The 14,642-nt window shown below is 38.0% G+C and overlaps 1 protein-coding gene across 1 annotated transcript in view; it reads left to right on the top strand.

Moving 5' to 3' along the window:
* Nucleotides 1–943: 943 nt before the first annotated feature.
* LOC109095865 (dedicator of cytokinesis protein 9-like) overlaps nucleotides 944–14,642 on the top strand; it is a 22,821-nt gene continuing 9,122 nt past the window's right edge. The window contains exons 1-21 of the mRNA XM_042763070.1: nucleotides 944–951; nucleotides 1,461–1,518; nucleotides 3,317–3,494; nucleotides 3,715–3,767; nucleotides 3,851–3,925; nucleotides 4,272–4,454; nucleotides 4,595–4,720; nucleotides 5,766–5,888; nucleotides 6,202–6,284; nucleotides 6,544–6,666; nucleotides 6,878–6,957; nucleotides 7,072–7,259; nucleotides 8,807–8,872; nucleotides 10,906–10,998; nucleotides 11,100–11,223; nucleotides 11,521–11,639; nucleotides 12,737–12,826; nucleotides 12,926–13,012; nucleotides 13,138–13,253; nucleotides 14,077–14,146; nucleotides 14,258–14,380. Of these exons, the coding sequence (XP_042619004.1) occupies nucleotides 944–951; nucleotides 1,461–1,518; nucleotides 3,317–3,494; nucleotides 3,715–3,767; nucleotides 3,851–3,925; nucleotides 4,272–4,454; nucleotides 4,595–4,720; nucleotides 5,766–5,888; nucleotides 6,202–6,284; nucleotides 6,544–6,666; nucleotides 6,878–6,957; nucleotides 7,072–7,259; nucleotides 8,807–8,872; nucleotides 10,906–10,998; nucleotides 11,100–11,223; nucleotides 11,521–11,639; nucleotides 12,737–12,826; nucleotides 12,926–13,012; nucleotides 13,138–13,253; nucleotides 14,077–14,146; nucleotides 14,258–14,380 (2,166 nt within the window). The remainder of the gene's footprint in view (nucleotides 952–1,460; nucleotides 1,519–3,316; nucleotides 3,495–3,714; nucleotides 3,768–3,850; nucleotides 3,926–4,271; nucleotides 4,455–4,594; nucleotides 4,721–5,765; nucleotides 5,889–6,201; nucleotides 6,285–6,543; nucleotides 6,667–6,877; nucleotides 6,958–7,071; nucleotides 7,260–8,806; nucleotides 8,873–10,905; nucleotides 10,999–11,099; nucleotides 11,224–11,520; nucleotides 11,640–12,736; nucleotides 12,827–12,925; nucleotides 13,013–13,137; nucleotides 13,254–14,076; nucleotides 14,147–14,257; nucleotides 14,381–14,642) is intronic.

Raw genomic sequence — 14,642 nt, 5'->3', positions numbered from 1 at the left:
TTATATGTCACCAGCGAAACTGTTTCCGTTGTGTAGTAGTTATGATGAACGTTTGCCATTAGCAAGTCTTGCTGTGGTAAGCTGGGATTAAAACCGGGCTCGCAAAAGAGGCCCTGCGCCTCTGGGTTATGTGTCATTGAATTTTGCATTGTTTAACCTCACTTGTAGGGGGGGGGTGAAATGGATCGTAGTTAATCATTTGCACGTGTTTTGCATGTGCAAGTCTTGCCAAACATTTTAAAACATTCATCGCAAGAAGAGGCTAAAAAAACAATTTGTGCGATGTTTCTGCACGCACACACACTAGAATTGTATTGTATCCTTGTGCGTGAACGACTCACATTACACACAAATATCTTCAAATTACCCGTCTCGCATATATTCTTCTTAAAACAGATGGTTAATGTCTTACTGTGAAGTGAACATAAACAGAAAGAAATTGGATGTGTATCATTATATTGCATCCATGCGTCAGGTCTTAAAGGGACAGCAGCCTATAAATACCTGCTGCTGTCTGTGTCATTAATGTTAATCAAACAACAAAACACAACTCAAACAAAGATTAATCTATATTTAATTTATATAGTGAACACTATATAGTGTTATTTCACACTTAATTATTACATTTCTGTGCCTAATATTAGACCTTAGTTTATTTGTAGCTTTGCTATATTTTATCTATGCTTGTAATTTTTTTGGCATTCATATAACAAGGTTTAATGAAGAGTCAGTTTGATTGCCTGGAATATCATGGATGATGAGGATTGCTTTGTTTTTCCAACAAGTTCTGGAAAAAAATAGTTCATTATTGTGATCTCCAAATCCTAGATGGACTGGGTGGATTAAAATCATGAAGACTCTGGCTACATGTTTCTTCTGTCACCGCTTCAACTAATGCCTGAATAATGAACATTGTATCTTAGTTACAGGTCATTTAGATACTATGTTCATGTGAGTGTCCCAGAGACAGGAATGGTGTTATCAGAAGGTTCTGTAGCACCTCTTTGAATCAGGTTTATTTGAGGTTCTGTTCACTGTCTGGATGTTTTTTTTTTCCTTATTTTACTCCACGCTTGTTCTACAGCAGGATCAAACAGACAAACCTTGGACTGTCGTCACAAAACTATTTCTTGTTTGTGTGTGTGTGTGTGTGTGTGTGTGTGGGTGTGTGTGTGTGTGTAAAGGACACGGCCTCTCTGGGCTCTCAGAAGGGTGGTCTCATTAAACAGGATCAGGCTACACAAGGGCACATGAACAGCGCCATCAGCGTCACCATGAGGGGGAGACTTTTTCATTCCTCAGGAGATGTTGGGTCTATGGCACATGTTTTGGTTTTCATGTCCTCATGATACACTCTTCTGTTCATTTTTTTCACGCAGTCATTCAAAAGAAGGTATTTCCACCTGACGCAGATTGGGCGTGGGGGTCATATAATCTCAACTTCTACAAGGATTGAGAAGATCAACAAAGAGCCCTAAAGGAAACATCTTCCTGGAAGCCTGTATGGGAGTGGTGCAGGTGTTGCAGACATGCTCTAATGTTCACAACACAAACCTCCCTCTGTCTTGTTCAGGAAAATCGTCATTTTAGTTTACTATAAAGCGTGTTTAAATACACAGTTTACTAATAATGCAGTCACTTTAACCATATTTCAAAGACAATAGAAGTAATTATGAAATTGCATATAAAGATGTATGCTTAAGTTAGTTAAAAAACACACTTGAATTCAGCTAATAGCATTTAATGTAAATTTAAACTATAATACATTTTCATTTAATTGTAATTAACATGCAGTTAAATGTCATAACGCATTACATTCAGTGCACACGTAAGTATATTATTTCCATAGTAAGTACTGAGAAGATGAGAAGGCAAAGAAAGGAGAGAGTGAGGGATGTGTTTTGGTAATTGATAAGCATTCTCTCTGGGAGTGAATTTTCCACATGCACTCCCAAAATGTTAAAGAGCTAGGCCCACCCAAGCCCCCCAAGCTATTTTTGTGAGGAATTTTCTGGAACCTGTGACCGTAATCACTCATAGGTACAGTCATGCATGGCTTTGTCATTATCTGTAATGAGTTGTGTCCGTTTATTAGCTCTCTTCCTCTGACCTCTGACACACCCCTCACCTCCTCACCCCCTGTCTGCCTCAACAGAGCACTGGTTTTTACTCAAACAGGGGTTATTATAGTTAACAAAAGCTAAAACCATAAAAATGCAGTTTCCTTAAATAATATATGTATATCTCAGTGATACTAAAATAACTAAAATGAAGAGAGAATGAAAAGCCACTTACTGAAATACAAATGGGATTATATATATATTAGTCAGATGCACAGCAAGGAAGTGAATCTTTCCACTAATAGAAAAACTGCTGTATTGTCATAAATTATACCAACCTGGAAATACTGTAGTTTTTAGGGGGGGGGGGGTATGACTCAAATATGTGACCCTGAACCACAAAACCATTCTTAAGTGTCTTAAGTTTTAAGAAATCTGAATAAATAAGCTTTCCATTGATGTATGGTTTATTAGGATTGGACAATATTTGGCTGAAATACAACTATTTGTAAATCTAGAATCTGAGGGAGCAAAAAGAAAGAAAGAAAGAAATCATATATACAAAAAAAAAAAAAAAAAAAAAATCATACAAAGAAATGATAATTTTGACCCATAAAATGTTTTTTGGGCTATTGCTACAAATATACCCAAGTGACTTAAGACCTGGTCCAGGGTCACATATGTTTTCATACAATGAATTCAATGATATCCCACTCATAAACATGTGAAACTCCCTGTCAGAGTGACTGGTTTTGTTTTGTTTTATGTGAGATTATTTTTTGTTGATATAATAAGTTGTTCTGGCTGATGAGGAAGCAGGCGGGGAGGTTGATTGACTAGGCTTGGAGGGGAGAAATCCCCAGCTGCTGAGGGGTCATAAGTTGCATTTCTGCATTTCTCTCTGGTTGTCTTTGCCTGACTAAATACCCCTGCTCTTATGTTTTTAAATGCATCCCTTTAAAGACACTTAACCCCTCTGTTCTGTAATGACTTGGGTGGGGTTGGGTTTCTGTTTTTGTTCTTATGGGTATGGAATCCATCTCACTTCTTTCCCAGGCTTCTGAGAAGGTTTTACAAGATTGCATGATTAAAGTTGTACAGATGATGTAAGTAACGTACATGATACACCTCCTAAGTCTTCTGCTAGAGAAAAAGCGTACGGTGGTTTTTACTGTGGCAAATGTATCATCATGTGAGTTAATAATGAACTTGTTTTTATATGCAGTGAAATAAATTCTTTGACTCTTTGTGTGCAGAACAATCGTGTGCGGAGGTTTGCGTTCGAGCTGAAGATGCAAGATAAGAGTGGCTATGTTCTGGCTGCAGACTCTGAGAGCGAGATGGACGACTGGATCAACACCCTCAACAAAATCCTCAAACAGCCAACTTTGAGCGCCGCCATGCAGGACAAAAGGAACGGAGACTTACACGACGGTGTTTTTTGTGTGTAGATTTTATAAAAAACTTTTTGTTATGTTTTTTTGAGACAAAGGAACGGAGACTTACACTCCTGAGCAAACCTGAAGCAAACACACAAACCACTCTGACCTCCACACATGGGTGACTGTATACACAATGACGAAGAGACATGAGTGTGTCTCTGAGAGAGTTACTGTGTGGTGTAATGACTTTCTTCTGTCTGTCTCTGTGGTAGATGATGATCAGGCGAAAAGCGATCACTCCTCTAGCAGTATGGACAGTTTTCAGGTAGGTTGCACTTGTCCAGAAACAGAATCCAATCAAAAAACTTTGAAGGTTTTGACTGATATCCCTCTGCTCTGTTCTCCCAGAGTGCCAGAGACATCGAGAGCAAGATGAGAAATGAGACACGGCTAAAACTCTTTACCCTGGACCCAGACTTACAGGTACATCACTATAATATAGAAGCAGAGGAACAGTCTCTTTTTCTAGCTCATGTTTTCCCCTCTTCACTAAACGATCACATCTTCGATGAAAGACTCTGAGCTACTGTGAAATAAGTTAAATTGTGTTTTACTGATAAAGTACAATGATTTTTAGTGTTAGAAAATATTTTTTCTATTCATCAAAAGCCATAAAAAAATGCTTTGCATCACAGATATAGATACTTCTAAAAAAAACATCAAGATCTTACTGACCCCGAACTATTGGATGCAGGTGTAAATATATAAAAATATGCCTATAGATGAATCTCGTGAACTTATTATTCATCTCATCCTCCACTTTGAGCAGAAACTGGATTTCTCCGGGATCGAGCCTGATGTGAAGCCCTTTGAGGAAAAGTTCGGGAAGCGAATCTTGGTGAACTGTAATGACCTGTCCTTCAACCTGCAGAGCTGTGTGGCGGAAAACGAAAGACGGGTCCAACTCACTAACGTTACTTTACTCTTAAACGAAGAGGGTCCAACCACTAACGTACTTTACCTTACTATCTATAGTTTAGTAAACCATCTTCGTCTTGTTTCATCTGAGAGTTTCTGCACTGGTTTGTGTTGTTGGTTTTGACCTTTTTGTTGTAGTATTTAGTTATACTTAGATTTGGATGTGGATCATGAACGTTTGTTATGTGGCTGCTGCCTCCGTCAGGAGCTCAGAACAGCACCGCAGCGCCAGACAGTCCACAAGCAGCACATCCGACAGCCAGCAGCCTCACAGACAGCGCCATTCAGTTTCCACGACAGGTGAGGACAGAAAAACAAGAGCAGCTGAGACCTGCTGTTGATAAACACAGAAAATAATTTTGGTTCATCCCTTCATTCACAGTATTACAGGGACAAACATGGTTTAAAATATACTTTCACAAAAAAAGTGTATTATTTTCCCACTTTCTTTAACATTAGTGCTGATCATAACCACCAAAAATCTATTTATTTTCAGGATTTTAACCCTTTAAATGCCAGTTTGTTTGCATAATGACCCTGTTGCTTTTGTGGAACACACACACATACACACACAATATCACACAATTTCCCAATAATAAATGCTGATTATTTTATTTTATTTTATTTTATTTTATTTTATTTTATTTTATTTTATTTTATTTTATTTTATTTAATTTTTATTTTTTTAATTTTATTTTACAGTCTTGGATAAGTGGATTATCATTTTATGTGCAGAGTCAGAGCTTTTGCCAAAATGATGCCATCAGGTGAAAAATACTGAAAGTTTAAAAGATTTTAAAAGTAGTTAATAATTTTAAGCCTATTAATTAAGAACGTATGAATTAATAAAGAAAGTATGATTTTGTGCTTAAATGGCACTGGAATTAAATGTGGTAATTTTAAGAGGGACATTTTGTCATTAGGGTCCTTAGTGTAACTATTTTTTTATACCTAATATAAAATAGATTTATGAATAAGGGTGAAATATTTAAATTCTAATAAAAATACACATTTTTGGCAAATTTTATGCTGTTTGCATTAACACAAACAAAAAAAGAGAAAAATTATTTTAATATATTGTAAACTTAAATTTGTTCCTTCAGAAATCATATGCTGATTTATGCTGATTTGCTGCTCAAGAAACATTTCATATTATCCATTATATTTTTGTGGAAACTTGAGACTTTTTCTCACTTTTTCCCCAGTCACTTTACTGTCACTGATCAATTTAATGCATATCATTTCATTCAAAATGTATTGCTGACCCCAAACAGTAGTGTACAATAAACATTACTACCCATGTTTGTGAAAATCTTTCACATTTCTAATCTGTGTATGTCTCTAGGGCGTGTTTTCGGTGACCTGTCCGCACCCTGACGTCTTCTTGGTCGCTCGGATAGAGAAGGTCTTACAGGGTGGAATAGCACATTGCGCCGAGCCTTATATGAAGAACTCAGACTCTGCTAAGGTACCGCTGCTGTGTGTGTGTATGTGTGTGTGTATCATCACTTTTAGGCCTCTGGAAAAAGTCAGAAAATGTGGATAAAACCAGATGTTGGTGAGTGTATTTAAAGCTCTCAGGTTTCTGGATCAGATACTCAGATATACTAGCCCTTCTCTGCCTAGAGACCTGTCTTGCTCATTCCATTCTGGGTGTGTTATAGTAATATAATTCAGATCGAAATAATGTGAAATGCTTTAGACAGTGGCATTTTAAATGGCATGCTTTGCGAACCTTATTACAGATAAACGTGCAGTTCTTTTCTTTCCTCTCTCCTCAGGCTGCTCAGAAGGTTTTAAAGAGCGCTAAGATGGCCTGCAGCCGGCTGGGTCAGTACCGAATGCCATTTGCGTGGGCCGCTAGGTGAGACGCTCAGACCTTTCATGAGAAATAAAAGCAACACGAGTAGTTTCAATAATGTTGAGGCAAATATTTGTTTTACTGTTTTTGTTCTAGAAAAGGGTGTAGTTTTTAAGCCATACCATTAAGTTTATCTTTCCAATGGGATGTTAAAGATGAGCTTGACAGGAATGTGTGTGTCTGTGTGTGTGCTCTCATCTCTTTCACCCGAGTCGAAAATGGCAAACACACCAGCAGGATGAGCTTTGTGTCTGTTTCTCAGGCCGCTGTTTAAGGACGCCTCCGGGACAGTGGACAAGAGCGCTCGATTCTCGGCTCTCTATCGACAGGACGGCAACAAGCTCTCCAACGAGGACGTGTTCAGACTGCTGGCAGACTTCAGGAAGTCAGTTCTACAGTCATTCGCTCCAATAATAACACTCTTGTAGTGTTTCAGGTGTTTAGTGTTTGTATGACCTGCAGAACCATGTTGTACACACTCTCAGAAAGATGGTATTGTTTTTCTCTCTTCTGTCAGGGATGTTGATATTTTAGAAACAGAATAGTCTCTCTCCGCTTGTTTTATTTTCCCTCCTCCGTGCTTTCTCTTCTCTCAGGCCAGAAAAGATGGCCAAGTTGCCTGTGATTCTGGGTAATTTGGATGTGACGGTTGATAACGTCGCACCAGATCTGACTAGTAAGGCTTTCATATGCATTTCTGTATAAAACAGACATTTCTAATGTTTGGATTGTTTCATGGTCGCCTGCCTGCTTCACCTCACTGACTGGTTGATCTCTTGTGTGTATGCAGATTGTGTCACGGCCTCCTATCTTCCTCTTCATCAGACAGAAGTTGTGGACCGGAGCAGGGTGGTGTTTGAGGTGGAGGAATTTGTGCCGTCTATCGCTAAATACTCCCAGCCTTTCACAATTTACAACAACCACCTGTACGTGTATCCACGCCATCTCAAATACGACAGCCAGAAGAGCTTCACCAAGGTGAACCGATGCTGAACTTCTCAACTCAAAGCTCAGACTTCCCTTTCTATAGAGCAGGAGTGCCAGATTTTTTTATCTAAGTGTTTTAGCATTTTATTTATTTAGAATACCTATACTTCTATCGAAGGAAGCCCCGCCTTCTAAACTTAAGAGCCAATCGCTATTCAGTAAAGTCAGCGTGTCACTCAAAGACTATAGAATACCCAGGACGTGTCACTCGTATAGTTTTGTATGGGGATAAATGCAACACTCAATATGTCCGCTCAATCGCAGGAAGCCCCGCCTTCTGAATGAAAGTGCCAATCGCTAAATCGGTAAAGTCAGCGCATCACTGCATCTGGCCGTTAGAAGTGTCCCGGTTGCTACAGAAACAAAATAAGCTTTTTTAACACTATTTGAGTAAAAGAAGCAACATTTATAAGACAGTTGTTGTCAGATTTTGTTGGTGATTTCAAATATGAAATTTAATCGTAAGCTTAGTAAACAGCTTTGGAGAATTTGATGCTTCCCCGTTCAAAGAGACAGGAGCTGCACTTGTGTTTTCAACGAGTGAAATGACTCGCCTTAAAGGGACTTTGACTAAATGTCTTTTCCAACTTCAGAACCGATAGCACAAGTACGTCTGCAAGATGTCTGTTGAAGATCACTTCATCTGGGACGCATCTGCTGTGTACAAACATCTGATAGACGTCTTTATGATGTCAGTTTTACATAAGTTCTAAATCATAAACATCTTTATTAAATATTCTATATGTATTGTTTTTTTGTTTTATGGTAAGAGTTCTTTCTGTTGTTTTGTTGATGATGAAACACTCTAAAACATATGTCTTGCAGATGTAAATGCAGAATGATTTGATTACATGAGACATTTCAGTAAGTTGTACTGTAGGCTAACTTATGATATACCTTTTGATGTCCATTCATGTTTCTTTCGTACTACAGTAGTAAAGAGAAAGATATGACGGGTTCACATGCTCATGCTGCATTAAAGACACCAAAGTGGTTTTTAGTGTTTGAATTTCGTTATGAATTTGGCAGAATTTTAAAGCTGATACTTTGTTTATTAAAAGGGAACAGAGCACAAAACTTATTTTGTGGCCTAGTGGTTAGAGAGTTTGTCTCCTAACCCTAAGGTTGTTGGTTAGAGTCTCGGGCCGGCAATACCACGACTGAGGTGTCCTTGAGCAAGGCACCGAACCCCCAACTGCTCCCCGGCCACCGCAGCATAAATGGCTGCCCACTGCTCCGGGTGTGTGTTCACGGTGTGTGTGTGTTCACTGCTGTGTGTGTGCACTTTGGATGCGTTAAAAGCACAGCACAAATTCTGAGTATGGGTCCCCATACTTGGCTGTATGTCACGTCAAATAAGAAGAAGTTCCTGCATTAACAGAACAGCATATAGACTACAGATCAACAATATTGTTAATCTCCACACAGCTGACAGCTTTACCTGTTGTTGTTTGTTTAAGTAAGTTTAGTGTCTTTTAAGCTGGTACACAGTGAAGTGTCAGTTGAGCATATTACATGTTGTTCTCTTGTGATTCCAGGCCAGAAACATCGCTCTGTGTCTGGAATTCAGAGATTCGGATGAAGAGGACGCTGTCCCTCTGAAGGTAATGTCCCACACAGACGCTCAATCAGTGCTAGGAGTGATTTTATCACAGTTAAAGGGGTCATTTGATGTTTCTAAAAAGAACATTATTTTGTGTATTTGGTGTAATTAAATGTGTGTATGCGTTTAAGGTTAAAAAAATTATTTTCCACATACCGTACATTATTGTTTCTCCCCTATGTGCTGTGTTTTTGTGATGTGTTTTTTTTTTTAAAGATGATCGGTCTGAAAAGCGAGGTGTACGCTGATTGGCCAGCTATCCAGTGCTTTGTGATTGGCCAAATGCCTCAAGCGTGTGACAGAAATGTTACGTCTCTTAACATACTGTGATGCGTGTCCCAGTCAGAACACCGGCGCAACAAGACAAAAACAATAATAAAAATTACTAAAGAGGAGTTTTTTGTTGTATAGTGGGTGGGTAATTAATTATTGTAATGACTTATACTGTGTTTTTACGTGTTACGTTGCATCGCGTCATGTAAACATAAAACCATGTCTGCATTTTTGATCGGAGAAACGACAAACAACAAGCTCTACTCTACACCAGCGGTGCTCAATTCCAGTTCTCGCACCCCCCAGCTCTGCATATTTTGCACGTCTCTCTTTGTTAACACACCTAATTCGATAATCAGCTCATTAGAAGTGAGCTCCGTGCATGAACTGTGTTCCCATTGACATGGTCCCTACACAGTGTTCATTACTCCCTTCTTCCTGAGCAGGGGACATCTGTTGAAGTTTACTTCACTTCGGAACATTCATTCACGGATTTGCGCTGCGCAACATCTTCACACACGGACAAGTGTGACATCATATACCTCTGTACATAAATAAAGTTTAAATTCACATCTCGCACACTTCAATGCACTTTGAAAGGAACATATACATTTGCTTCGAACTGGAATCATGGCAGAATATCCTGTGATGTCCACTTCACAGGGCACTTACGTTTGAATAGAACAAACAACTGAAGCGATAAGAAAAACATACAAATGTGCAGAGCAGGGGGGTGCAAGGACTGTAATTGAGAACCGCTGCTCTTCACTGCTCAACACTCACGTTTGAATCAACAGTGGCAATCCTTTACACATGTAAACGTACTTACAGACTGTGAGTCAGAACAGCTGGCATTGTAGTCTTCTTTTCCAGGATCAGGAAACAGTCCTCCATAAAATGTGCTGCACACATCTGAATATTTGGGTTGAACTGTTCTGGAACAGTGTTGTAAATACAACTTAACCACTGATTTCTAGTTGTGTCCTCTTTTGGAAGGCCAAACAAAGTATTTTCGCTTTCACAATGAAACAGCGTCTCCACGACATGCTGGCGGCGGTAACAGCAAGAATCAAAGTCACACCTTCTTTCTTTGCATGAACATTTGGGCGGTGTTATGCAAATCTTCCCACATCGTGATGTAGACATGTGTGGTTGTGTTTAAATGAGGCGTTTTAGGAGGGCATGGACGAGTCTTATCTTTTATAAAGAATATCTCTTTGGATTTGAGACTTTAGTCTTTGCAACTTTACAGATCTTCTTTATGCACCAAGAGCTTGTAACACTCCAAAGAGAAAGGAAAATATGAAATCACATCATATGACCTCTTTAAGGGGTATGGCCTCCAGAAGCTAAGCAGCAAAACTGTTTTCAAAATTGATAATAATCCAAAATGTTCCCTGAGCAGCAAATCAGCATATTAGAATGATTTCTAAAGCATCATGTGACACTGAAGACTGGAGTAATGATGCTGAAAATACAGCTTTATATCACAGGAATTAATTACATTTTACAAAACATTTAAATATACAATAATATGTCACAATATTACTGTTTTTACTGCATTTTTTAGTCAAATAAATGCAGTCTTGGTGAACACAAGAGACTTCTTTCAAAAACATTTAAAAATCTTACTGACCCCAGACATTTGAATGGCATTTATTTATAGCCATTGCATTTATTAAGAATTGAATCACAATAACTCTTCCACTAGATGATTTAACTGTAAGTAATGCTGTAGCTGTCTGCTCTCTGTTTTGTCAGTGTATATACGGGCGTCCAGGAGGCCCTCTGTTCTGTAAGAAAGCGTTTGCTGCGGTCTTACACCACCAGCAGAACCCAGAGTTTTATGAAGAGGTGAGACGTTTTTCCTCTGAGCTCTACATCACTATAAGTTTGTGAGGTTGCAGTGCTTATGTTCAAACTGTTTGTTTGACGCTTGTTTTTATCATGCCCAGTTTAAGATAGAGCTGCCGGCTCAGCTGACGGACAGACATCATCTTCTGTTCACTCTCTATCACATCAGCTGTGACAGCAACAGCAAAGCCAGCACTAAGAGACGAGAACAGGTGGAGACACAAGGTGAGACGCACACTCACATAAGACCTTCTGAAAGCAGCCTTAACCACTGGACTGAAAAAAAAAAAGTGAAAGAGTAAAAGGAAAATCAATATTAGATCCATTTGAACTAATTAAACACAATGTATGGGCTGCATACACTGGCATTTTTAGGTACCCATTTTCTTGCAAAGTCCCATTCTACCCACTCATTCTGTGTTTTGTGTGTGTGTGTGTTTGTGTGTGTGTGTGTGTGTGTGTGTGTGTGTGTGTGTGTGTGTGTGTGTGTGTGTGTGTGTGTGTGTTTGTGTGTGTGTGTAGTGGGTTATGCGTGGCTCCCCTTGTTGAAGGATGGCAGAGTCATTATGAATGAACAGCAGGTGGCAGTGGCTGCAAACCTGCCATCAGGTTACCTGAGTTACCAGGACAACAGCAGCAAGGTGAGAGACCCAAACACTGATTTTGATCATGTTGTTTTTTTGTTTGTTTTTTTGGTGTTGTTTTTGTGTTTGTGTGTGCGTGTGTGTGTTGGTGTTTTTTGTTGCTTTGGTTTTTTTTTTTTTTTTGTATTGTTGTGGTTTTTGTTTTGTTTTGTTTGTGGTGTTGTCTTTTGTGTGTGTGCGCATGTGTTTTTTGTTTTGTTGCATTGTGTTTTTTTTGTTTTATCATGTATTGTTCTGTTGTGTTTTTTTGTTGTTCCACTTTGTTTTGTAGCGTTTTGTTATTTTTGTATTTTGTTATGTTTTGTTTTTGTATTTAGCTGAGTTGAGTTGTGTCGCGTTAAGTTGTTAAGGGGTGAATTAGAAAGGTATTGCAAAATTCACCATTGAAGTATACAGGTACATAAACTCGGAGGCTGAAATTTGCATATAATCATGACAGAGATGTTAAGATTTTAAGTTAATATTTCAGTTGTTTAACAACACATTTGCATGTTCACAGTTGTCGACATGTTCACTGACATGTTGGTTTATTTGTCAAGTGACATGGAGGTAAACAAGTAAAATATTTCATCTTTTTTAATAAGCGTTTGATTGTTTTATTTAAAAAATATTTTCATTTTCGGTTGCACTTTATTTTAATGTGTCCTTGTTACACGTTACATGTACTTACTATTATAATAACAGTTAATTATGCATAATTACATGCAAGTAACCGTAAGCCAATCCCTAATTCTAACCCCGACCATATAGTAAGTACATGTAGTTAATTAATATTTCTCAGTATGTATATGTATAATTACACTGTAACAAGGACGCCTTAAAATAAAGTGAAACCTCATTTTCGATTTTATGATTTATTGAATAGCTTTTCATCAACTCACAAACCCCCTGCAGTTCATGAACCCGGCTTAAGAAACCCTGGTTTGAAGAGTCTAGGTGGCTAAAGTGTGTGTGTGTGTGTGTGTGTGTGTGTGTGTGTGTGTGTGTGTGTGTGTGTGTGTGTGTGTGTGTGTGTGTGTGTGTGTGTGTGTGTGGGTGTGTGTGTGTGTGTGTGTGTGTGTGTGTGTGTGTGTGTGTGTGTGTGTGTGTTGCAGCAGCACACTGGTCAAGAGGTGAAGTGGGTGGATGGTGGGAGGCCGCTGCTCAAAGTCTCCACACAGCTGGTGTCCACTGTATACACACAGGTAAGAAGTGTCTCAGATCAGAACTGTCACATAGTAATCAGATACAAAATGTCATATTAAGCGTTAATATTTATTTTTTAAACTTTTCTTTCTGATCAGGATCAACATCTGCATAACTTCTTTCATCACTGCCAGAGTATTGCATCCACAGGCCTGTCAGAAGGAGAACTGATCAAATACCTGAAGGTACTTGCTGTTTGTCTTTCTTGAGGATGTTTGAGGCCTAGAGGTGTTTGTTCAGTCTGTGTTAGCAGGCGTTTCTCACACATCTCATCCTGAGATCACAGTTCGGTCTCTCTCATCCTCTACAGAGTCTGCATGCCATGGAGGCTCATGTGATGGTGAAGTTCCTCCCAACCATACTGAACCAGCTGTTTCGCGTGCTCACCATCTCCAGTCAGGATGATGTTGCTGTGAACGTCTCCAGGTCTGTGCTGAGCAGCTTTCACCCGTCTGCTACAGTGCTATTTTAGTAGTTTTGGTAGCACTTTACAATAAAGTTCATTAGTTAACATGAACATTAGTCACATGAACTAAGCATGAACAATACTTTCCAGGTCTGTGCTGAGACAGCATTTCTTATTTTTTGTTTTTTTTTTGTTTCTTTTTTTTTTTGAACAATACTTCTACAGCATTTCTTAGTTAATGTTAATTTCATTATTAAAATCAAAAGTAGTGCTTGTTAACATTAGTAAATTAACTGTTAATTAATTTATTTTCTTTAAATTGGTAACTCTATTTTCATTAACAAGGACTGGTCATGGTTTTGTTCATGTTTAGTTAATACATTAACTAATGGATTGTAAAAGTGTTGTAATATTTTGAATTAGTTTTATTATATATATATATATATATTATATATATAATATATATACATATATATACATACATATATATATATATACACATACATATATATATATATATTCAGCTTTCATTTTAATTTTAGTTTAATTTTTAGTAAACTTGGTATGTGCTTTTGTTATGCCATTTTATATTGTGTGTGTGTTTTTTATAATACTATTTAGGTTACATTCATTTTATATCATTTTCAGCTCAGTTTTACACATTTCAATTTAATAATTGTATTGCTTCATCTTATTTTATTTATTTGCCAATACAACATTTCAAATTTTGTTTACTTAGTTTTTCCATCTAATATTTAGTTTAGTTTAGTTTAGTTTAGTTTAGTTTAGTTTAGGTTTTGGTGTTTTGGGTTTTGGTCCTCATTCTGTCTCTTCTCTCATCAGGGTGATGATTCACGTCGTGGCTCAGTGTCATGAAGAGGGTCTGGAGCATCACTTGCGTTCTTATGTAAAGGTGCGCTGCATCATGATTCATCACGTTTTGCTCGTGATGTCAAACAAGTATTTTTGATTATAACCCTTTGTGATCAACATTCTTGTTTTCTTGTGTTTTGTTTTTGAGTAGTATGTTTTGAAGGCGGAGACAAACTTAACCAATGGTAAAACTGTCCACGAGGAACTGGCAAAAGCCATGACCACCATCCTGAAACCCTCCACTGACTTCCTCACCAGCAACAAACTGCTGAAGGTACAACCAGTGAATCAGATTCAACATCCATCACAGTGAAGAAGCACACTTCAAGTGTCCTTCTTAGGTTCATTTTTTTTTTTTTAAGTTCACATTATGTAGTAAGAATCAGTGTACTAATAGTATAATTGTAAGTGTACTATTTCAAAACTTCCTAGGTCTAAATTGGCCTACTTTTTAGTTCATAAAAGTATACTTTTAAGTGTAATTAAAGTGTAACTGTGGTCATTTTGTCTATACAACTAGTTTACATCTAAGTTTT

This window comes from Cyprinus carpio, chromosome A9, assembly GCF_018340385.1.
Source record: "Cyprinus carpio isolate SPL01 chromosome A9, ASM1834038v1, whole genome shotgun sequence".
In the NCBI taxonomy this organism is placed as follows: domain Eukaryota; kingdom Metazoa; phylum Chordata; class Actinopteri; order Cypriniformes; family Cyprinidae; genus Cyprinus; species Cyprinus carpio.
Note: the sequence above shows the minus strand (reverse complement) of the source record. Positions and strands in the feature narration are given on the sequence as shown.